General features: G+C 62.6%; 1 protein-coding gene across 2 annotated transcripts; it reads left to right on the top strand.

The window, feature by feature from the left end:
* Positions 1–1,465: 1,465 nt before the first annotated feature.
* Positions 1,466–22,086, top strand: RASA4B (RAS p21 protein activator 4B). Of its 2 annotated transcripts, none has more exons than XM_044232758.1 (21): positions 1,466–1,593; positions 6,637–6,693; positions 7,944–8,057; positions 8,607–8,668; positions 9,796–9,925; positions 11,575–11,656; positions 12,198–12,329; positions 12,505–12,596; positions 13,910–14,027; positions 14,281–14,431; positions 14,709–14,773; positions 15,057–15,169; positions 15,396–15,588; positions 15,739–15,876; positions 16,408–16,552; positions 16,842–17,008; positions 17,238–17,375; positions 18,403–18,538; positions 19,890–20,010; positions 21,696–21,760; positions 21,886–22,086. In XM_044232758.1, the coding sequence occupies exons 1-21, from the start codon at positions 1,529–1,531 to the stop codon at positions 22,005–22,007; spliced, it is 2,406 nt and encodes an 801-aa protein (XP_044088693.1). In that variant the 5' UTR covers positions 1,466–1,528; the 3' UTR covers positions 22,008–22,086. The 2 variants fall into 2 exon arrangements, with proteins under 2 accessions (XP_044088693.1, XP_044088694.1); XM_044232759.1 differs by lacking the exon at positions 1,466–1,593 and adding an exon at positions 1,701–1,755.
* The last annotated feature ends 1,535 nt before the right edge of the window (positions 22,087–23,621 follow it).

Genomic DNA, 23,621 nt, shown 5'->3' with positions numbered 1-23,621 from the left:
TTGTGTTCCCTCTCTTGCTGTGTCTCTGTCAAATAAATAAATAAAATCTAAAACAAAAAAACCCAAAAAACAAAAAACAAAAACCAAAAAAACCGAAGGTGGAGCTCGGACTCACAATCCCCAGACCAAGAGTCACATGCTGAGCCTGCCAGGCACACTTTTTTTTTTTTTAAGTAACCATTGAAAACATGGTAAACATTCAACATCTTTTGCATTTAGCCAAGTGTGCATGTGTTGTATACATAACAAAACAGGAAAAGAAAACAGAAAGTAAGAGAAAAATAGAACCTGTGCTAAGCACCTACACATACAGTGTTTCCTGGATGTCCGTGGCAGGTACCACTGCTCACTCTTTGCAGGTGATGAAATGGATTCAGCTCACAGAAGATCAGAAAGCCACTCGGAGTGAGTGACTGGCAAGGGAGTGGAGAAGCTGGGTCTGGGACCCAAGTGTGCAGTGATGTTAGGGGCAGTGCCCTCTGGGGCAGACAGATGCCTCGGGGCCAGCTGTGGCTGGGCCGGCCCCAGGACTGTGACCTCTCCATCTGGGAGAAAACCACGAAGGGGTTGCTTCTAGAAACCCAGCTCTGGACCCTGAGTCTGGGAGAAGGATGGTGCCCCTCACGGAAAGGCCGGTGCTCATGGAGTAGCAGGGAGGCCAAGCCTAGCTCTGACCGCGCCAAACGGGTGACCTCTAGCAAGTGATTTTCCCTCTGTGAACCTGAGCGCGCCTCATCCAAATTCCCACGGCTGGGGAGGCAGGAGGCCTAGGTGAGGTGACAACTGAGAAAGCCCCGTCCTCCTCAGGGGCAGGTTCCCAAAAATAAACCCGATCTTTCAGACTCAAAAGCGCGGTCCCCAAAGCTCTGAACTGCCCTGGCTCTCGATGCCTCCTTCTGGGTCCAGGTGGCTCTAACACAAACAGACATACTGTTTGCTAAGTGCGTGCGATTGTGCATTCATTCTCTTACACCCACGCGGGGTGTCCCACGCGCAAGGCTCAGGTGGCCAGGGCGGTCCGCCGCGCGTGTCCCTGGCCTGCGTGTCCCCGCACTTGCCCACGCCTCTGAGCACATACTAGGGCCCGTAGCCCCCGTGCACCTGGAGACTGGCACTCTGGGACCACGCCTGCCGCCCACGCGTACCGGCGACACCGGCCACCCGAGCGCCGACCGTCGCGCCCTCACCCCACTGTGACCACCAGCCCGCGGCGAGCCAGCAGGGTAACAGCCCTGGGCGCAGGCCCCGCCCCTACCCCCAGGCGGCCAATGAGCGCCGCGACCCGATCCGGCCCCGCCCACCCGGGGGAGCCCCGGCCGCCGATTGGCGGGCCCCGGCGCTGAGGCCCCCGCACGTGGGGCGGGGGCGGGGGTGAATGAAGTGGAAGCGATTCCCCCGCCCCCGCGCTTACCTCCCCCTGCGCGGCCCGCCCCCCGCGGCGCCCAGTCCCGCGCCCGCCGGCCCGCCGGCTGCACGCGACCCTGCGGTCCGGCTCCCTCGGGCGCCGACCCCGCGCCGCGGACCCGCGATGGCCAAGCGCAGCTCGCTGTCCATCCGCATCGTGGAGGGGAAGAACCTGCCCGCCAAGGACATGTGAGCGCTGCCGGGGGTGGGGGCCCCAACTTTTTGGGGAGGGGCGCTGCCCCTTCCTTAAGCCTCACCTTTCTAGGGTCCACACGGCCCGCCCGCAAGTGGAGCAGCGGCGAGGGTGTGGCGAGTGTGGCCGCCGTGGGGGACTGGAAGGGAATGGGGACGGTAAGATTTGTTGCGAGTACGGGGCGGGGGTGGGGCGGGGGGACAAGGAAGGTTCGTGGACAGGGGAGGGGACGGGGGGTCAGTAAGGGGCCTGAGCTAGCAGGGAGCCAGCGAACGGCGCTCTAGAAGGGAAGGGGCTTTAATAGGACAGGGGCTGAGCGTGGGGGGCACCTCGCAGGGAGATGTCTCCATGAACTGCGGGGGTGTGGCTGGAAGGGGTGGGGGTGCCCCTGGGAACCGAGGGGTCTTCCTCGGTAGTTCCGGAGCCTTAGTACCCGAGAGTGTGCACCTGAAACCAGCCGCGGGGGGCCGGGCCTGTCCCGGGGCTTCCAGCTGTGCGGTGGAGTGAGGGGTGAACCCGTAGGTCAGGAGGCTGGGACCGTGCAAAGATGGGGTGGCCGGGGAGCAGCTGAGCCCTGCGGTGGCTTTACCTCCTCACAAGGGCTTAGCAAGGCAGTTCTCATCATCCCATTTTACAGATAAGGAAACCGAGGCTGGGAGACCTGAAAAGGCCGCCTCCAAATGGCAGAGGAAGGGCTTGGGTTCGGAGCTCCTAACGCCTGCAGACATCTAGGACATTTCCTGGTCCCTGGCCAGATTTGAGGAGGTTTCCCGAGCCCCTTGTCCCAGAGCCTTTCTCAGTAGTCCCAGAGCTGAGGTTCCCTATCTCATCCCTGGCTCGCTGGTATACAGCCTTAGGCAGCATCTTAGCTCTGAAGCCTCAGTTTCCCTTTCTGTAGACTGGAGGTCAAAATCCCTTAAGCACAGAGATGTTGGCTGGCTCGGTTGATAGAGCATGGGACTCTTGGTCTCGGGGTTGTGCGTTAGAGCCCCAGCTTGGGTGTAGACATTACTTAAAAATGAAATCTTATTTATTTATTTATTTAAAAAAGATTTTGTTAATTTATTTGACAGAGAGAGGGAACACAAGCAGGGGGCGTGGGAGAGAAAGAAGCAGATTTCCAGCCGAGCAGGCAGCCCCATGCAGGGCTTGATGTGGGGCTTAATATGGGGCTTGATCCCAGGACCCTGGGATCACGACCTGAGCCGCAGACAGACGCTTGATGACTGAGCCACCCAAATACCCCTGAAATCCTTAAAAAAAAAAAACAAAAAAACAAAAAACTTAAGCACAAGGCCTCCTGGAGCAGGGTATGGGGGAAGGGGAGCCCAGAGGCTGCATAGGGTCCAAAGTCCACTGTCCGGAGTGCCCCCCCACGCCCTTCCCCTGCCCGCCCAGGGCTGCAGGGCTCCTCAGCCTGCTCCTGGATGCCAAGAGGTGGCGAATGGGGAGGGGTGCAGGAGGCCGGGGCGAGGGCGTCTCTCTCTCCCGGACAGTGGCCCCTGTGAGTTTGCCTGCTCACTCAGCTCCTTGAGCAGTTCTAGTTCAAGGCCCCCTGGGCCTGGTGAGGCCAGGCTCAGCAGTTGCTATGGCAATGGTTAAGGGGGGCGAGGCTGGGCAGGCCATCTCCAGGTGGGTTTCTGGTCTCGTGGTGGCTACGTGGCTAGGTGAGGCGGACGCTGGGAAAGCGATCTCTGGGGAGAGCCAGGCGGATGAGCTCTGAGGAGGGTCTCAGCCACCTGGCCCAGGCTCTAAGCAGCCCCCCACCAGGCTGGCACTGCTAACTAGGTCAGCTTGGCCTCCTCTGGCTGGTGGCTGCTGGGAGGAGCAGCCCCTCCGTCTGTCGCCTCCCTCCCCATCCCCGCGGGCCCTAGTGCCTGGCTCTAGGCTTTCCCTAGCCCCAGGGCAGTCTCCCTGGGAGCCAAGGTGCCAGGTTCTCAGCCCAACCCTGCCTCTGCCTTGCCCTGGGACCCTGGGGCTCCATCCCTGGGGGGGTCGCCACTAAGTCCTCTTGGTTTAGCCTTCAGGATCTCTTTCATTGCCTGGCCCCCTGCCTGCTGACCTCTGTCACCTCCTGAAGTCTCTGGTCAGAGGACTTCCTGTCACCTGGTTCCTAAATGCAGCTGTAACTCCCCCCCAGCCCCCCACATTCGAAGCCGTGCCTTTGCACAGGTTTAAGGGGCTTCTGTCTTCAGACACTCCCACTCGGAGTCCTCCAGAAAACTCCTGTTCATCCTTCAGGACCCCTCTCAAACTTAGGCTCCGTTCCAGGGTTTTCCCTGGTGCCCTCCAGCAGCGCTGGTGCTCGGGCCCCTGTCTTGTGCCCTCTGGAGTCAGGAGGACACTCTTGGTAGCAGTTGCCGCCATGCTGTGTGACCATGAAGGGTAGGAACCGTGACTGGTTTGTCTTGGCATTCCAGGAGCCCTGGGGGCAGAGGAGACTAAGGGCTGTGGAGGACCCTTCCATTCAATCCTTGCATTAGTTCTACAAGGTAGATATGCTCAGTTTGCAGAAGGGGAAACTGAGGCTCAGGATGTGTAAGTCCCTTGCCAAGGCCACATAGCGTTTAGGGAGAGAAGCTGGGATTCAAACCCACTCTTTCTGCTGCTGACAGGCCGAGAATCCTAGCTGGGCCGAGGCTGCAGCCTTACCATGGGCTTCAGTGGGGACTGAGCCTTGGAAATGCAACACAAACCACTTGGCTCAGGGACAGCAGGGGTTTGGAGACCCCAGGAGGCCCTTGCTGGGTGCCGGAGGCTGGGAAGGGGGTGCGCCTGCCTCACTGTGCCTCATCAGCCTGTCTCCTGAGCAGCCTCCCTTCCAGCCAGGACTTGCACACCTCTGAGGACGGGGAGCTCACCACCTTTCCATAGTGACTCATCTTGACAGAGACAGTTCTGAGGAGGGATACATCATCACAGCTGCCATTTCCACTCATGGGCTTTTAGTTCTCTTAAGGGCACAGAGCACAGCTGTGCTCCCTGTCACTGACCGTTTTCAGAGCCCACCTGTTCCCGTTCTGTTGCCATCCACTGTCTCCCATCCTTGCGTGCCTGGATCAGCCAGACAGGAGCTAAGTCTCATAATGACCGGTAACCGACTGGCTCCCACGCCCAGTGGCCCTGGGGACGGGCCGAGGACTATTTCAAGGTTTACCCTGATCCTTCCCCTTCCACAGCCTGGAAACTGCCAAGGGGCTAAATATAGAGGACTTGCAAGTAGCCAGGCTGGCTTCCCCAAGAGGCTTGGGGAAGGGGAAGTGGGGCAGGGGACCAGTCCCGGGGCCTCATCAGGAAGAGGGCACTAGGCAGGGGCACAGGTCCCAGCAGCTGACCAGGGATCATGGGTGGGCCTCTGGCCTCAGCCTGCTCCTGACGCTGTCCCCTTTGCCCCCTGATCCAGCCACCAGCTCCTCGTAGCCCCTGCACACCCAGCCCTGTTCCTGCCTCTGGGCCTTTGCCCACCCCGTGACCTGGCCCCGAACCCAAAGCCCAAACCTCACGGTTCATTTAGAGATTCATTCATTGAGTGAGAGCTGCACCGTAGCAAAGCTAGGCTCACGGGGCTGCCAGGCCAGGAGGCAGAGGCAGGGTAGAGGAGGCCCGTCCCCAACCCCCACTCCACCCCTGCCACACCCCGCCACTTCTCAGAGCACACGGACATCTTCCTCCTTCCCAGTTCCTTGTGCAAATATGCACGCAGCTGCTGGGGGCTGCTACCCAGCCCAGCTCTGGGAGTGCACAGGGGCCTGATTGCTGGAGGTCCAGAGTCCCCCGGATTTGGGGGGTGGGTGGGATGCAAGCTGAGGTGTTCCCAAGGGGCTCTGGTGGAGAGGGCTTAAGTGACAGGGAAAGGGGTGGCAGGCAGAAGAGCAGGGAGTCTAGGGCCATGCCAACATTTATTGCACACCTGTCACGGGCTGGCCCTCCCGTCAGACCGGACACCTGGGGCAGCCACCCTGTGGGTGGTCATTCTGCGCCCCACTGCTCTGTGTGGGGAACCGAGTCCTGGCAGACGTTTCTGGTCAGTTTCTAGTCAGGTCAGTTTCCGGTCAGCATCAGGAGATCGGGGCTTCCTCTGCAGGAAGAACCCCTTTTGAGATGAGAGCTGGGGGTTTGAATTCCCCAGTCTACCACATGCAAATCATTTCCTTTTTATGGACACTGAGCCTGAAAGGCATTCCTGGAGACAGTCCTTACGCCCTTTCTTGCTTGGGACCAGCCCTAGGCCTGGCTGGGAATGCCCCCCCCGACCCACCCCAGGAACCCGCTACCAACCGAGACCAGGGGGACCAGGGCACCCGAGCAGTCCCAGGTTTGTCTTCCTCTTCCTTCTTTCCCAGATGGCCAAGAGCTCGAGACCAGCCTGTTAAATTTGTTCATTTATCCAGCAAACACCCCCGGGCCCCCTGTCTTGTGCCCTGTCCTAGACCCTGGGGACACAGAAGCGGCCCTTCCCTCAGGTGGTGTGGGGACAGTAGTGGCAGCTGAGGACAGCGCATCGCTAGCAGTCCTGGGATGGAGGGAAAGAAGTTTGCAGGCACTGGGCCCGCAGAGGAGACCTTACTCCCTGCCTCTAGGACGGGGCCGGGCTCTGAGAGGCCGGGGACAGCAGGAGCAAGGGCCCCAGGGAGAGAGAACAAGGCGCCCACTTGGGTGTTGAGGATGGAGTTTCTGGACCTGGCCTGTTTCTGTCCTCCTTGGGGCAGAGCAGGGTGTTGAGGGGAAAGGGTTGCAGGCAGGAATGTCCTTAACCCCCTGCTGGAGCAGGTGTGGCCTCGAGCCCTTGCTCCCCTGGTGCAGGGACCCTCATGCAGGTTCCTGCCTTCTGCTCACCACCAGCCTCCCAGACTGATGAGGGGCGCGGGTACACGTTTCAAGCCCTCGGACCCCAGCCTAGGACTCCTTGCCTCAGACTTGATTGTCCTTTCCCTGGGGTCACCGAGGGCTGAGCTGCCTGGGAGCCCCTGTGCGCTCCTACCCTCTCCCTACCTGCCGTTGGCCGCCGGTCAGCCCCGCCCTGCCCTTGTGTCTTGCAGCAACGGCAGCAGCGACCCCTACTGCATCGTGAAGGTGGACAATGAGCCTATCATCCGGTATGCCCCCCCCCAACCAGCACCTGCTCCTCCCCACGCTTCCCGCTCACATCCCGGTAGGGGAGGGGACGGCTCCGAGAGCAGCTGATCCCCAGGCCGGCCCCCTGCCCTGACGCACCTGCTGGGAGGTGAGAAAATCCACCTCTGACTCCTGCTGATTACTGACCTGCTGATTACTGATCCATCCAGGCGGTGGATCCAAGGGCCTCTACTTCTGGAGTGTGGTCCTCCAGGCCCTGTGCTAAACCTTTTGCAGCCCATTTATAACTTGCAAGGAGCTTGATGTGTTATGATTAAGTTGCATTTACAGAGGAGGAACCCGGGGACCGAGACAGGCTAACGTGCTCAGGGTCGCGTACCTCGGAGTTGGCAAAGTCAGACTGGAGCCCAAATCTGGCTGACCCCGAAGCCTGAGCCTCGTCCCCCTCTCTTACCCTGGCTCTCCCTCGGGGTTCCTGTGCCCTGAGAGATGCCCGCCGTGGTTATACCCCAGAAAGGCTGCTTCAGGCAAGGGGGCCCTAGCCTGTACCCAGAAGGGCCACTTTCCCTGGATGTGCTTTTGTCCCTGGGCTCCACGATTCTGGGCAGGCTCTTTGAGGTCCCGTTCCTTTTGTGTCTCTGGCCTCGACCTTGGACTTCATGACCAGAGCTGCCCCGCAGTTCTGCCCACCGAAGTGCCCATTGCTGATGGCCGGCCAAGGCTGCCGGGCTCGTGGTTCTTCCCCCTTGCAAATAGGACCCCAGGTTCTTCTTCCACATCCTGTGCAAACCACGATACCAAGAGTGGGGTGGGCAGGATGGCTCTGATTGTCTCTGTGACAGACAGGGAAACCGAGGCCCCAGCATTCAAGTGGCCTGTTGGAGAAGTGCTTGGGGTCAAGGTGATCATTTGAGCTTTCGTCTGGGTCCTTGGCCCGCCTTGGGGGTTTCGGCTCCCCACCCCCCCAGCATTCCCTGCTGAGTCCCCTGGGCTGAAGGCTCTGTCCTGGGTCTGGCTCTGGGTCAGGCTCTGCCACCGTCCTGTTCATGTGACCTGAGGCTAGCTATAGCCCCCTGTGGTCTCAGTTTCCCCAAATGGAAAATGGCCTGCTAGATGCAGCCCTGTGCCCCTCCCAGGGCAGAGGGGACGGTCAGGAGGGAACGGCTAATGGCGGGCAGTGGGGTTGAGCACAAGGAGAATCGTCAAATCCCGTGGGTGGGCCCGGGGTCTGCAGGCGGCCCCGCCAGGCACTGAGGGTCCTTTGCTGTAGGACAGCCACTGTGTGGAAGACCCTGTGTCCATTCTGGGGCGAGGAGTACCAGGTGCACCTGCCGCCCACCTTCCACGCGGTGGCCTTCTACGTCATGGATGAGGACGCCCTCAGGTGGGTGGGCCCCAACCTTCAAATGGGGCCCCAACCCTGCCAGCTGACCCCCCGGCCCATGTCATTGCCGGGCCTGTGGGTCGCTTTGCATCCTCTTTGTGGCCTGGAGCGGGGGTGGGGGGGAGCCCTGGGAGGGTCTGGAAGGGCTCGGGGTTTGAGCGAGCTGGGGTCTGCGGGGGCGGGGGTGTTCACACCGCTCACACCACATCCCCCACGTGCACATGCGGGAGTAAAGGCACAGGTGTGCTGGGCTGTGCGTGGGGGTGTGCGAGCTAGGGAACCCAGGACGAACTTGGCATATATGTGAGCCCGTGTGTCCGTCCGTGTGTAGCAACCTAGCACATGCCTGTGAGCGTGTCCAGAATGCAGGACCCGCAGGAGGGTCACGGATCCTGCTCTGATCGGCTCCTGCAAGTGACTGGAGTGTCAGCCTCCCTGCTTCCCACAGGGCCCCTGAACTGGGTGGTGGGCTGGTTGGCGGGAGTGGGGAGTGCGTCCCATGCTCCCTGGGGAGCCCTGCCCAGCTCTGGCCCCCTCTCCATCCTCCAGTCGGGACGACGTTATCGGGAAGGTCTGCCTTACCAGGGACACCCTGGCTGCTCACCCAAAGGGTAAGATTCCTGGGAGGGAGCCCATGGCCTGCTCCTGCTTCCCCTCCCCCGGCCCCCTCCTGTCTCCCCGTACTGGTGGCCCCGTCCCTGGCCTTCCCCCAACTCAGAAATGCTTCCTCTAGGCTCCTTCACAGCCCGTGCTCAGGGAAAGCTGTGTGTGCCCTCCCTAGAAGGGCCTCTGGCCCATCTCCTGCCCCCTAGCCTCAATGTCCTGGGCCCCATTCTGTCCCCTGCTGGGACGGCATGTCCCTAGGGCAAAGACGGGTTGCCAATGCTGGGATCTGAGGCCTCTGCAGGCACAAGAAGGAGCCTCTCCACACTTGCGAAGGTGCGGAAACCCCTCCTGCCATCGGGCTGGCTTTTCCTGTACCCTTGGTGTCCCCTTAGCCTGGGCCCCGGGGCGGCTCGGCCCTAAGCCTGAGTGGTCGGCCTGCGGCCGGGCTAGGCTCCTTGGATGATGGCTGGGATGCTGACACTGTTTTGAGGGCTCAGCCCTGCCCCATTCTCACTGTGGGACCTGGGGTAGCTGCTGCCTCCTCCGGGCTGGCTTCCTGGCTGCCAGTGAGGGTTCCGACCTGGAGCTCTCGGGCGGTTCAGGTTTGGCTTGTGCAGCCCCTGTGACTCCTCCCGGGCCTTCCCGGCACACACCTGCTCCTGTCTGTGAGGCCGGGGCGGGCATGCGGGGGTGGGGGACTTTGCTGACTCATGGAGACTCTTGGCCCCTGCCAGGCCCAGAGGCCTCTCCTGCCCGCGGCCCCCGCAAGCCCCTCAGGGTCCAGTGGCCCAGGGGATGCTGGGCCCTTAATGCTTCCCCACCTGGGCTCGGCCCCTCCTCCGGCAGCCCCAGACAAGAGCCGCTGTTTTATGATGGAGAAACTGAGGCCAGAGAAAGCGGTTCTATCACAAGTTAGTTTCGGGGGCAGGGGGCATGAGGGGAAGGACACAAGGGTCGCCAGACTTGGGTTCACATCAAGCTTCTTCCAAGAGGCCGCTGCTCAGCTTCTGAGACTGTGTCCCCATCTGTCCCCGGGGACGATGGCCCCTGCCCCCGGGAGCTGGAGAGGACCCCGAGCGGCGGGTGCAGGGGCGCCGTGGCGCCCGGCGGGGCTGAGCCTCGGGTGCCACAGGTTTCAGCGGCTGGACCCACCTGACGGAGGTCGACCCTGACGAGGAGGTGCAGGGCGAGATCCACCTGCGCCTTGAGGTGGTCCCGGGGACGCTGGCGGGCCGGCTGCGCTGCTCTGTGCTGGAGGCCAGGTAAGACGGGAGGGGCCCCTGCGGGCCGGCGGCTGGGGAGGTGGCCTGACCTCAAGGCGTTTCCTGGGTGACCCGGCCGAGGACGCCATGTCTCTTAAGGGACAGGGTGATCTTCTAATGGTGGGACTTCGGGCATCGTAAGGCAGGGGGTACAGCAGGTGAGAGGGGACCCCAAGCTCTGCGCGTGCAGCCCCCGTGCCAAGCCTGGGCTTCCCCTGGGGTTTAACTACAGTATGAACTTGGCCTGGTGTGTGTGTGTGTGTGTGTGTGTGTGTGTTGCGGGGGTGGGGTGCGGTCCTCTCCAGGAGGAACAGTGACTTGGGCAGAAAGGTGGGCCTGAGTCACCTACGACAGGCCTCCCTCCCCTCCCCATCCGCGGTATTTTTAGCTGCGGGCTCCCCTCCTGTCGGGGCCTGAGTGTGAGTCACACACGCTCCCTGAGGACCTCCTTCCCTTGTGGCTCCGGGCCGCCTCCACAGGGTCCCTTGGCCGCCTCTGGGGTGGGAGGGCAGGGCCGGGCCAGTGCCCGTGGGGGGAGCCGGTCCCCGCAGGGGTGAGGGGGTGAGGGCTGTCAGCTTGCAGAGGGAGCGGCGGGGGGTGGGGTGGGGAGAGAAGATCTCTCTCCGGCAGGTGGGGACGGTGGCTCCCCGGCCGGATTCCCTGTCCTGGGGCTGGAGTGGGGATGAGGAGGCAGCGGGAGAATGTGCACACTTGGGCAGGGGCCGATCACACCCTCACACCCGGCCATTCCCGCCCTCCGGCTCACACACATGTGCTGCCGACACTCCTGGGGACGCGGGGGCTGGCCCAGCCTGGCCTCCACTCAGCAGGGGCCTGGACGGGAGGAGCCGTCTGTCCAGACCTCTGTGTGGAGCATGGGGTGGGGGTCTCGGCCCCCACTGCCCCCCCACCCCCGCTCAGACCCCACTGGCATTCCGGGAGCCCCGAGAAGCTGTCTGTGCAGAAAGAACGTTTCTTCTCATCTTTCTGGGCAGAATCTCAAGTTCATGTCCTGGAATTCTCTTGGCTCTGAGGAGGCAGGAAAAGCCGGCACGAGAGGCTTTAAACTAAAAATACAGAGAAGAGCAGAAAACAGTATTTACAGTAAAAAGAAGAGGGGTCCGACAAAGGGCTCCGAGCTGGGGTGCTGGGGTGCTGTGAGCGGACTTGGCCTTTGCAGAGTATTGGCAGGATGACCAGGCAGGGCTGCTCCCCAAGACCCACCTCCCCCACTGTGGGGCAGGCCTTCTAGAAGCCCGTGATCTCAGTCATGGGGGTTATCTTCTGTACTCCGCAAAGGGGAAACTGAGGCTTGGAGAGATGGCCCCGGCTCAGGGCTGCGCTGGCAATCGGGGAGCTGGGTGGGGGACACAGCCCAGGCTGTTCCACGCTGTACTTGCCTCCCTGACTCCCCAGAGCAGACGATAAGCTCACAGCCCGCCTGCGGCTGTCAACCCAGAAGAGGCATGGGGGGGGCCCTGGTCTGCTGTGGGTGCCCCGTAGAGGCCTGTGGGGGGAACACTGGGGGAATCAGCGTCCCGGGGAGAGGCGCTGGGCACAGAGGAGCCCAGCCTGGGGGTGACCCCACAGCGGTCAGGTGACAGTCTGGGGAGGGAGTGTGAGAAGTGGACGCCCTGCTTCCCTCCCAGGGACCTGGCCCCCAAGGACCGGAACGGTGCATCTGACCCCTTCGTCCGAGTGCGCTACAATGGCCGGACACAGGAGACCTCGGTGAGGGGGCTGAGCGGGGCGGGGAGCCCTCATCAGCTGGGTGCTCAGGCTGGGACTGTGGTCTCACAGAAGAGATTTAAGAAAGGCCGGGTGACCCTGGGGCATAGCAGGTCCCGGCTCTTCTGTCACCAACCCCTACAGCCCCAGCTGCCATTAACTCCCGGCCTCCTGGCCCAAGACAGCCGGCGTGGGGTTCAGCTGCACCGTCCGATAGCTCCCCCGGCATTGTTCTCCCCCAGGAAAGAGCCAGGGTGGTGGGCGCAGCCCTGGGGTGGGCCAGGGGTGGAGGCCTGGTTTCTCAGTGCAGTTGGCTGCTACCTTTGTGCTGTGTGGCCTTGGACAAGTACCTCGCCCACTCTGGGCCTCCATTCCCCCCTTGAGAAATGAGCAGGGGTTTGGACAGGAAGGTTACACCTCTGCTGTTGCAAGGCCCCGGCAGGGATCCCAAGTGGGGGGTTTGGGACGGCCGTGCCCTTGGTTGGGCCTTGCTTGGGGGCCCCCCTTGGGGTCTGCCCACCTCTACTTGCCCCGTTCTGGACAGATTGTGAAGAAATCATGCTACCCACGCTGGAATGAGACATTTGAGTTTGATCTGGATGAGGGGGCCGCGGAGGCGTTGTGTGTGGAAGCCTGGGATTGGGACCTTGTCAGCCGGAATGACTTCTTGGGCAGAGTGAGTGCCCCGCTCCTTCGGGCTGCACCTGCCTCCATTCCGGCACCGCCCCCAGTCTCCCCCTGCCCCCCACTGCCCCGGAGGGGCACTCCCCAGAACTAGCCACTGGTGCTCGGGGACCCCGAGGAGGGACTCCCCCAAAAGGAATAGCAGTTGACTCTGCCTTACTCCCCAGGTGGTGGTCAATGTCCAGAGACTGTGGGCGGCCCAGCAGGAGGAGGGCTGGTTCCGGCTGCAGCCCGACCAGTCCAAGAGTCGGCGGGGAGAGTGAGTGCCTGGGCTTGGCCGTGGGGCTGGTGGGCTCCGGGCCCCAGGGGGCTGGGGGGTTGCGGAGAGAGTTGACAATTGGCTCCAGCAGGCAGGCTGCACAGTCGGGGGCAGACCCCAGCCCTCAGGGCCAGACTCTGTTATCCTGACCAGTACTGCCACCTGGCCCTTCTCGCAGCCTTGGACTTGGCCCTGTCCTCTAAGCTCCAAGGCGGTACGGGTCTCCTGCTTTCTACCTTCTGGCAGATTCTGGAACAGGCCATCAGACTTTTTCCCTTTAAGGCTTTCCCAGCAGACCTCATACCAGGGTTCAAGTCCCCAGAGTTCTGACCCTCCCTCAGATTTTCCAGGAATGAGGTTGCCAGATAAAATATAGGATGTCCACGTAAAGCTGAATTTCAGGCAAACAGTGAATCATTTTTCCGTGTGGTACTTCCGTGCAGTGTCGGAGACAGACCTAGGCTAAAGATACTCAAACTTCATTGGGCGTCTTGTAGTTTTATTTTGGTTAAATTTGGCAACCTATCAAGGAAGCCCTCTGACCTCCTTGCCCACCACTCAACCGGGACGTGGAGGGTCAGCAGTGTCCCCCACTGTGGATGGTTCAGCTCTGTCTCTCTGCAGAAAGTCCCAGACCGCCCCCCCCATCCCTACCATGGACAGGGCGGGGGCGGGGGCAGATGGCTGTGTCCAGCTGCAAGGCATGTCCAGAGAACCTGCCCAGGGCTGTTTGGAGGGCCTCTGGGGATGAGGCCGTGCTGAGCAGCAAACTTAGTGAACTGCACTGTGCTTCTGGAAGGGGGGTGGTTGCTGAGAGACTGCTAAGGCTTGGTCAGCACCCCTGACAGGAGGGATCCGCCAGGAGGGATCCGAGCAGGGGAGCTTGGCAGTTAGATCTGTTGTGGCAAGTTCTCCAGCCTGCTCGAGCCTCAGTTGCCCCGGCAGGTTGTTAAAACCGTCGGGGACTTGCTTCCAGCTTAAAGCATGTACACTAAGGAGCTGTTCTCTGAGAGTTTACAGATCTGAGGCTGGGCAGCCCAGCCTGTTTGCATGGGTCAAGCTCGGAGTCCAAGGGGTCTAGAGGGGGCAGGGAGCCAGGCGGTGGAGATGGCTGGAGGCGGGAAGGGCTTGCCCAGCAGGGAAGGAAAGCAGCTTGGGGGGAAAAAATGGGAGCTGGGCGGTGCAGGGGGTGGGCTGGTGGAGGGTACTAGCCGATAGGCTGGCCCTGAGTAGGGAATATGGAGCCAGCGGGGAGGGGCCCGGCGCAGGCGGCCTGGGTCCCTGGTGGAGAGGTCACAGGCTGCCCGTTCCAGGGGCAGCCTGGGCTCCTTGCAGCTGGAGGTGCGGCTGCGGGACGAGACGGTACTGCCCTCCGGCTGCTACCAGCCCCTGGTGCAGCTGCTGTGCCGTGAGGTGAAGCTGGGCACCCAGGTGAGGGGGCCCCGGGGGAAGGTGGGAGGGTCCGGGGCCAGTAGGCCAGTCCTCCCTGCCCTATACCCGCTCTGAAGAGCAAAGCTCTCAGTTCTCAGGACGGTAAGGAACTAGCCAGTACCCAGGGCCCCTTGCCATCCCTTGGGAAAGAAAGCATCCCCCCTTCCCCGTGGTCCTCTGAGGTCCTCAGAGTAAAGGGTTTGGGTTCCCCTGTGGGTCCTCCAACCCTGTCTCTCCTTGCTGCTTCCTGCAGGGCTCAGGGCAGCTGATATCTCTTATAGAGGAGACAACGAGCACAGAGTGCCGCCAGGAGGTGGCCACCAACCTGCTCAAGCTCTTCCTGGGGCAGGGACTGGCCAAAGACTTCCTGGACCTGCTCTTCCAGCTGGAGCTGGGTCGAACCAGTGAGGCCTGGGAGGGGGTGGCCTGTCTGAGGGTGTGCTGGAGAGGGCAGCCGGGAGCCAAGGACTCCAGAGATGCTGAGAGCAGAGAAATCTGGGAAGGCTTCCTGTAGGAAGCTGCTGGGTCCGATTAGGAAGCAAAGGAATGAGCAAAAGGCATAGGTGGGGCAGTGTGCTGGGAGGGGGCAAGGAAGGTCCTTACAGAGGGGCTAGCTTAGGGCCCCCAGCCCCGTGGTCCTCCCTTCCCCAACCCTGTACCCACTAGAACCTCTGCTCGCAGGTGAGGCTAACACCCTGTTCCGGAGCAACTCTCTTGCCTCAAAGTCCATGGAGTCTTTTCTGAAGGTGAGGTTGAGTGGTATACATCTTTGTTGCCTAGATGAAGATACCGAGGTTCAGAAGGGCCAAGAGATAAATTCATGCATCCACTCGCGTGTTCATTTGCGCAGCTGCGGTTGGTCTCGCTGTCCCCTTTGTGGGCCTGGCTCTACCCCGAGGGGACACAGCAGGCAGATGACGCCTGGGGGGGCGGGCTGGGAGGCCAGCTGCAGGGAGACGGCCAGGGAGGCCAGGGAGCTGGAGGCGGGAGGCGGGACCTGGGACCAATGCCACCCCCCACGGCCCCCAGGTGGTGGGGATGCGGTATCTGCACGGCGTCCTGGGCCCCATCATCGACAGGGTGTTTGAGGAGAAGAAGTATGTGGAGCTTGACCCCAGCAAAGTGGAGGTCAAGGACGTAGGGTGAGGCCGGATGTGATCCTCGGGGGCGGGGGCGGCAGTGCCAGGCCCTTTTTGCAAGTGGATGCTTTGGCTCCTCTGCCCGGGTCTACTTTCCGTCGCTCTGCCCACCTGTGCGTTGCCTTTGTCCCTGCTTCTGCTGACGCCTTATTGCGCCTGTCTCCGGGAGCCCCCGCGAGAGTCCGGTGCAGGGGCGCTGACCTCCATCCTCTCTGTGGGATCCACTCAGGTGCTCCGGGCTGCACCGCCCACAGACCGAGGCCGAGGTGCTGGAGCAGAGCGCGCAGACGCTGCGCATCCACCTGGGGGCGCTGCTGAGCGCGCTCAGCCGCTCCGTTCGCGCCTGCCCCGCCGTGGTCCGCGCCACCTTCCGGCAGCTTTTCCGGCGCGTGCGCGAGCGCTTCCCCGGCGCCCAGCACGAGGTGCGCCCCCTGCCGGTGGGGCCGGGCGGAGGGAAGGAAGCGGCGTTGGGGGGTTGGTTAGAACCGCAGGCGGGGGTAGGGGTGGGCAGAGGCCGGGACAGCCCCGAAGGCCCGCGGGCAGCCCAGCCCCCGCTCTCCCGCGCCCCCCAGAACGTGCCGTTCATCGCCGTCACCAGCTTCCTGTGCCTGCGCTTCTTGTCTCCCGCCATCATGGCGCCCAAGCTCTTCCACCTGCGGGAGCGGCACGCGGACGCGCGCACCAGCCGCACCCTGCTGCTGCTGGCCAAGGTGGGTGCCCGCGGGGCGCCGCCCGCACGGCACCGTGTCCCCGACTGGCTCCGGGGTCGCCCGTGGCACCGCACTTGACACTGGGCAAAACTTTCTCGTGGTCACCCGAGACCATGGACAAGGAAGCGGGTCCCTGCGGGGAAGGAGATTCGGGCTCGGAGCCTGTGTGTGTGAACGCGGGCCCTTTAGCCCCCAGATCGGCCTCTTATTCCCAGGCGGCCCTTAGCTGCCTGCCACCAGGCTGGGACCGGCGTGCCCAGGGGAGCAGTCTCCTCCTAAACTTGCCGAGCAAGGCCAGCGGGTTGGTCTCAAGTAGCCTCAACCATTCGGTCCCGAAAGGCCTCGCACTCCGGGATCGGATCAGCCCCGAGCCGCAGTGCAGATGGATCCAGCCCCTGAGCAGAGCTTGTGCCGCTGCTGCCTCGGGTTCTACTACGGGAGTGGCCATCGATTTGGTGGCGGGGTCGGGGAGGTTGCAGCGTGGGGGGGTTTGACCCAGCAGAGCCTGGTCCTTGCTGCCGTCCCCTACAGGCAGTCCAGAACGTGGGCAACATGGACACGCCAGCTTCCAGAGCCAAGGAGGCTTGGATGGAGCCGCTGCAGCCCACCGTGCGCCAGGGCGTGGCTCAGCTGAAGGACTTCATCACGAAACTGGTGGACATCGAGGAGAAGGAGGGTGAGCACTCCCGGTTTGCCCTGCCCCTGCCCAGGGGCCCCAACCACACTGGCCCCTCCTAAGGCCCCGCCCACATCCTCCCCGTCCAGGGCCTCCCCGTCCAGTTTGCTGTCCTCTGGCCCAGGTCCCCACCTATCTTATCTCTGTGGCTCTTTGGTCGCACCCACAGCCTCTCCATCACGCTTGCATGCCCTTGACCATCTGCTGCCTGTGCCCCTCCCCTCGAGTCTCCGGCCACCCCCCACTACATCCCCGGGCTCACATTTTATCCCCCTCCCCGGCCCCGCAGAGCTGGACCTGCAGCGGACCCTGAGTTTGCAGGCTCCGCCGGTGAAGGAGGGGCCGCTCTTCATCCACAGGACCAAGGGCAAGGGCCACCTCATGTCCTCCTTCAAGAAACTCCACTTTTCCCTCACCACCGAGGCCCTCAGCTTCGCCAAGACGCCCAGCTCTAAGGTGGGTGAGGAAGGAGGTGGGCAAGTGGGGATCCGAGGGGTTTATAACAGCTAGGAAGCTCCGGTGCTCCGTGGTCACTGGGTCACTCACAGAGTCATTGGGGTCACTTACAGAGCCGGGTCCCTGATGCTAACTCCCCAGGCTGTAGAAGGGGAGACTCAGGCCCAGAACTGGGACATAGAGTGGCCCCGGCTTGGACCCTGAGTCTCCCTGTCTCGGCCCACTCCAGAAAAGTGCCCTCATCAAGCTAGCCAACATCCGGGCAGCGGAGAAGGTGGAGGAGAAGAGCTTCGGCAGCTCGCATGTCATGCAGGTCATCTACGAGGACGAGGCGGGCCAAGCCCAGACCGTGTACCTGCAGTGCAAGGTGGGAGCCGTGGGGGGGGGCACTCGGGGAGGGCTGCTGGGGGAATGGCTGCCTGGGGGGGCGCAGCTAGAGGGAGGCCCCGGTGAGCCTACTGCCCCCTGTCACTTGTATCAGGCCCAGCAGGTGTGAGATCTGGTGTGTGTGTGTGTGTGTGTGTGTGTGTGTATGTCCTGGGCTCTGGGGGTCCTGGGGCCCTGTGCCCATGGCTTTCCCTGGGCCTAAGCACCCACATCTAGGTCTGCGTGGTCCGGTATAGGACGTGTACGTTCCCGTCAGTCGGAGCGTCACACATTGTGCATGTTTGTGAGACACTGGTTTTGTGAGTACCTTTGTTGGAGCCTGTGTGTTTGCGGTGTGACCAACACGCAGTCGTCACGTTCGTGCAGGCGTGCGGCTCTGGGAGCATGCTGTCCAAGTCTCGTCTCTTTATGCGTTAGCTCACCCATTCATCTGAGAAGTATTCGCAGAGCGCCCACAAGGCTCCAGGCGTGGGTTGTGGTGGGGCGGGTTCAGCAGCAGGTGAAACTGCCCTGCCCTCCTGGGGCTGTCTCCCAGGGAGGCGGACGGACCGCTAGGTCAATGTTTCACATGTCAGATGGTGGCAGCACCTTGAAGGGCACAGAGGAGACTAAGGGGGAGAGGGAGGGGACCGAGTAGTGTTCAGTAGGGGGTTACTGCTCTCTCAAGTGTGGGTGGGAGGGCCTCTGGCAGGTGGACTCTGAGCAGGGGCATCATGAAGGGGAAAACGTCTAGGGGCAGCACACGGGGAGCAAGAAGGAAGGCTGAAGTCAGAGGGGTTTGGCTTATCCCCGGGAGGGACTGTCCAGAGCCACAGGGTAAAATGGTGGCTACCCTGTACGGTTGGCAAGGTTGTACACTGCTCAAGGCACGGCCGTCGGGGGCAGTGGCAGCTGACGTCCAGCTGCTGCTCTGCTCATCAGGCCATGTGCCGGGGAGCTCCAGGAAGGGAGGGAGGGCTTCTTGGAGTAGGTGACCGCTGAGCTGACGTCCCCCCACGCCCCTGCAGTGCGTGAACGAGCTGAACCAGTGGCTGTCTGCGTTGCGGAAGGTGAGCATCAGCAACCCTGGCCTGCTGGGCTCCTACCACCCTGGCGTCTTCCGCGGGGACAAGTGGAGCTGTTGCCACCAGAAGGACAAGTCAGGTGGGAGCGGAGGCCTGGCCCCCCCTACACGGCATCTGGGCACCCTGGTCAGGGCACGGGGCTTCCAAGCCCTGACTGGCTGGCCCGGCTGGGGGAATCACCTGTGCACCCGGGGGGAGTCATTGGTGGCAGGTCAGTCCCTGCAGGGGTTCCGGGTGGGAAGGGTTCCAGGACAGGAGTTTGGGAAATGCTGTGTGGTGTGGGTGCCGCGTGTGGGTTCATCGAAGGCTCTGAGGAGGCCTGGAAACGAGCTGGAGTGCCATCCGTCATGCTGTGTGACACACACTCTCTCGCTCACATGACAGGGACCCTCTCTTGCCCAGGGAGGGAGGTGTCTGTGAACCAGGGCTTCGAGGGACACACTGTAGGGACTCCTTGCTGCCGAGGGCACAGGAGGGCACCTGAGCTTCACGTTCCCACCTGGAGGCCTGATGCTGGAGCTGCGGGGGTGGGGCTGGTCCCCGGGCACCAGAGGGACGGCCGAGACAAGCTGCTGCTAGAACTTTCCGTGATGGTGGCTGTGGTGCCCAGAACTGTGCGTGTGCTTGTCGCGAACACGTGTGGGCAGACTTAAAGTGTGGCCAGTGTGGCCCAGGAGCTGAGACTTAAGTTCGTTTTAATTTATGTAATTTTAATGATTCTGCATTTAAGTGGCATTATGTTGTCAGCTGGCTTTCTGTAGGACAGCTCAGTTAAGACTTTCCTTCCCTTACCTTCATCTGCTTTACAAAACTCTTTGTTTCCTGATCTCAGAAGAGGGCCCCGGAGCCTGCTACACGGGGAATCCCTGGGAAGCCGCCGCACCTGCTGCACACTGGCCCCAGGTCTGGGAGGGGACAGCAGCTGCGCTGTACGCCAGTGTCGCTGCTTGGTTGACCTGACCCGCAGCCGCTGGCTTTGACCTTGGTGGCGATGGCCTTTGTTATTGGCTGGGAGGGCACTCCCTAGGGCACTAGGAGGCAGGGTCCGGTAACCCATTCTATGGAGGAGAAAACGGAGGCTTCATGGGGTGGGGGCAATGCCTCTGCCAAGGGCATAAGGCCAGCTCATTCCAGCTTCCGTCCCCACGGTCTTACGGTCCCAGGCCGCTCCTTTCTTCCTTCCAGGCCAGCAGCCACCGGGAAAGCTGTCCAGCCCCCTGAGCTGTCTCCTGTGCAGCTCCTGTGCTCGGCCGTTGTGCATCTCTGGGCTCGGGGGCTGCACCTGACAGAGATGAGATGTTGCCCTCCTGGGGCCCCTGAGCCCATTCCTGTCCCTCTGCAGGCCTCAGTGTCCCCACGTACGCTGCCACGAAGTTGGATGTACGCTCTCACGGGGCCTGCCTGCATCCCTGCCCTCTTTGTGCCCCCAGATCTGGGCTGCGACAAGACCCGGTCGCGGGTGACCCTCCAGGAGTGGAATGACCCTCTGGACCATGACCTGGAGGCCCAGCTCATTTACCGGCACCTGCTGGGCGTGGAGGCCGCACTGCGGTGAGGAGGCCTGTGTGGCCCCGGGGAGTGTGGCGGGAGAGGGCGGGAGCTGGGGCCGAGAGGCTGGTCTCCTGCTGCACCTCAGGCCTGGCCCCTTCCTGCCCGTGACCCCCGCACCGGGGGAGGGGCACGCGGGTCTCCGCGGCAGGAGGCAGGCTCACCTGAGGACGAAGGCCCAAGGATACAGAAGCCCCAGGTCACTGCCACGGCTGCGTCCGGCCTCGGGCTGACCCAGCCTCCCAGCCCATCCGGCCGTCCCGTTGTGCCCTGGGAGCACAGGGATTGCCCCCAGCCGGCTGCTTAATGCCTGGTCTCGGCCCTGGCTCCCGCTCAGAAACAACCAGAATGCCTGCGGCCTCCCCCACGGACTCAGAATTTCTGGAGGCGCAGTGCTGTGTGGGGTCACCTCCGAGCAGCCTCCGCTTCTCTGAGCCCGCTGGGATCGGGGCGGTTTTCTGTCGCCACCCCCATGCTTGTGTCCTGGTGGCTGTTGTCCTTGTTCCTCGTCAGCTTTTCTAGGATGTTATCTCGTCCTCAGAAACCCTTCTGGGGCTCATAGGGTCAGACGAGAACCGCGCACCCCCCTGGGAGCCGCAGTCTCCAGTAGCTTCCAGGTCATTCCTGTCACCGGCCCCCTCTCCACCCCTTATCTGGCCTCCTGGCTCGGGGACGTTGTCCAACACCTACCGGATACAGCCACCACTCTGTCTGCTCTGTTCTGGGACACAGTCGTGTCCCCCATGTAAGCCAGGAAGCGGCGGAGCAAAGACTCGAACCCAGGCCGCCTTGGGTTCAGGTGGTTCGCGCCACGGGACCAGTGCCGTGGGCCTGACCACAGCCCCCTGCCTTGAGAGCCTCCGCACTTGTGGAACCGCGTGGCCGCCTTTCCTCTCGTTCGGCCTCACCTCCTTGCCGTCCCGCAGCGTCTGGCCCGGCCCTTCTGCCCCACTGGCTGCTCTGGTCCCCTGACGCAGTGGCCTGGGGCTGTCACGGATCACTGGACGCCTGGCTGGGAATGACCCAGATGTCTTCTCCTGCAGTCAGGGTTGAGTTAGCAAATGAGCGGAGCGCGTCAGGGACCGACCCCACAGTCTAGAAGGCATCTGAGGGAGGAGGAGCGTGTTAGATCTCAGCAGAGGGACACAGCTCTTCCCAAACAGATCAGGGAGACCGTCCAAAGGACCAAGCCAGTGGGATTCCTAAGTAAGGAGCTTCAAGCCTGGGTTCCCCGTGGCTGCTGGTTCTCCCTCCATGTAAGCGCCCAGGATTGTACTTCAGAGGGCTCGGCGATCTCCAGTGAACCCTCGTTAGGAATCGTGCTTAAATTGTCATTGTCTCCTACTCCCCTAAGAAGGAAAGTCGTTTCACGGCCAGTTAATACTGGGGACTTTCAGGCCCTTTTCCCCAGGGTCCTCTGAAACAGGAGTGATGTGGTTCGAACTTGGTTTCGACAGTGCCTTCCGCCGGCCCGCCATTGCGGAGGTGGGGAGGACCCGAGGAGGCTGCAAGACGGAAGGTGGCCGGTGGCCAGGGGACCACGACCTGGGCCCCTGTTACTCCCCCCCCTCCCCCCCGGGGTTGAAGGGGTCAGCTCCTCCCTCCCAGAATCCCTTCCGCTCAGGAGGCCCACATGGGGTCCCCCGGGCTTCCTGGCAAGGGCTCCACGAGCTCTGTCCTCCCCACAGAGAGAAGCACCGGGAGCTGAGTGCGGGCGCGGAGACAGGCTCTGCGCGCATTGGCCCGGGGGAAGGTAGGTCCCTCCCAGCTGGACTCTCACAGTGGCCTGAGCTCTGTTTTGGGGTGCTGTGGGTGGGGCCGCACCCCCCAGGAGCTCTGGCCCTAACTGCTCTGCCCTCATTGTGCCTCTGCCTCCAGCCCCCGAGGACGCGCTGGCCCAGCTCCTGCAGGTGCTGCGGGACCTCCAGGAAGCCCACCGCTCTGGCTCGGCCTGCCCGCCGCCCTCGGAGCCCCGCCACCCCGGGCCACTGCAGACGTGAGGCCTGCCCCCCCCCCCAACCTGTGCCCTCGCCGAGCCCCCTGCCAGGTGCTTGGAGACCCCTGGTGCGCTTTCGGCTCTTCACTCCCACTCCTGGGGGAGCAGGGCTTAGGGCTGTCGTGGGCTGGGTGAGTTGGGGGTCCAGAAGGCCCGTCGTTGGCTGCCCGAAGTCTCTAGGGGACTTGGCACGCTCTCGCTCTTCTGTGAAGCCTAGCTGCTCCCCACGGCTCTTGTGGGCGTCGCTGGCGCTAGTCCAAACTCTCCAGGGACCCTCCCTCCTTCCCAGGGCAGACCTGGCCAGAAACCACCCCTAGGATGGCCCGAGCCCAGGGGAACTGATGCTTCTTGGACCCAGAGAGGTGGGAGGGAACACGGAGCGCAGGGGCCCAGGCCTTGACCTCAGCATCCCCTAGCTCCTGGCCGCCACGCCCCCTCTCCCCTTCAGCCACTGGCTGGGCGCCCTGGGAGAGCTTTGCTGGTGCTCTGTTGCTGACAATAAACCTGCTGTGACTGCTGGGCTCTGGGGTCTTGTGACAGGGGTCGGTGGAGGGCCTGGGCCTGGGGACTCTCGTGGCTCCTTGGGGGTGACCAACGACCAGCACCGCTGCCTTAGCCTTTGTGTGTCCCGTCTGCCCTCCCCCCCACATCGCAGGGGGACTCATTTCTCCCCCCACCTGCTGTCCCCACCATAACCCTGGGTCCCACTGCTCCATCCCTCACAGGGTAGAGCCTGAACATGCCTCACCTTCCCTTGCTGGCCCTGGGGCTGCTGAGTCTGTGCCGCCCCTCCCCCATCACCAACACCCTGTTCTCTGGCTCCTTCTTCGGAGCCTCACACAAGCCCTCATGCCTGTTCAGCCTCCTTGGGTTTCCAGGACCTTGTGGTCAGGAAGTACAGAGCCCACCGAGGGTCTACTGCGCCCTAGTACTGAACATGAATGGGCAAGAGAGGCCTGCCTTTATGGGGCTGCCACTGGAGCCAGGATGGGGATGTGCACGCACACACAACCACCCAGTGGCGACACCTTCCACCCTCTCCTCCAGAAGGGTCCTGGCGTGGGGTGGCCACTGCAGCCTGAAGAGGGGTTACAGCAAGTGCCTGGCACTGTGCCTATTGCCCACGTACCCCCCGCTGTCCCCTTGGGTTCTACCAGGCAGAGAGTGAGGCCCGCTCCCCCCAGCCAGCCCAGTTAATAGCAGACTTGCCCCAGACTTGGCCAGGATGGCCTGGGGGTTGAAGTTTCCAGCCCTAGGGCACCATGCCCTCAGTGCCTTATGTCCCTTCCCAGTTAAAGAAGCCCCATCTCCCACCACTTGGCCTGGAGAGTCAAGGCTGGTGTGGGTCTGCGGGGGAATGACACTTCCTTGGCCCAGGGACCAAGGCTTAAATAGGGGATGGCTCTTCTCAGGAAGTGGTGTGGAAGCTTCTGGTTTCCTTTGTGGAGCCTCCCAGCAGCTAGTGGGAGACCCAGCCCCTTCAGACAGCGTGGCGGAGCCCTGAGGACAAACTGTGGTCTGCAAACTACCCGCCGGTCCCAGCGGGCTCCTGCGCTTGGCCCTCCAAGCTCCTCTCCCCGCCAGGTACACCTGCCTGGCCCCCGCCCTCACCCGCTGA

Source organism: Neovison vison, chromosome 14, assembly GCF_020171115.1.
Source record: "Neovison vison isolate M4711 chromosome 14, ASM_NN_V1, whole genome shotgun sequence".
NCBI lineage: Eukaryota > Metazoa > Chordata > Mammalia > Carnivora > Mustelidae > Neogale > Neogale vison.
Note: the sequence above shows the minus strand (reverse complement) of the source record. Positions and strands in the feature narration are given on the sequence as shown.

Bases quoted from the DNA above. Each gene is read 5' to 3' on its own strand.
- RASA4B (XM_044232758.1), top strand. From the start codon at position 1,529: ATGGCCAAGCGCAGCTCGCTGTCCATCCGCATCGTGGAGGGGAAGAAC. The intron at 1,594-6,636 runs GTGAGCGCTGCC...TGTGTCTTGCAG, and splicing joins AACCTGCCCGCCAAGGACAT to CAACGGCAGCAGCGACCCCT. The intron at 12,330-12,504 runs GTGAGTGCCCCG...CTTACTCCCCAG, and splicing joins GGAATGACTTCTTGGGCAGA to GTGGTGGTCAATGTCCAGAG.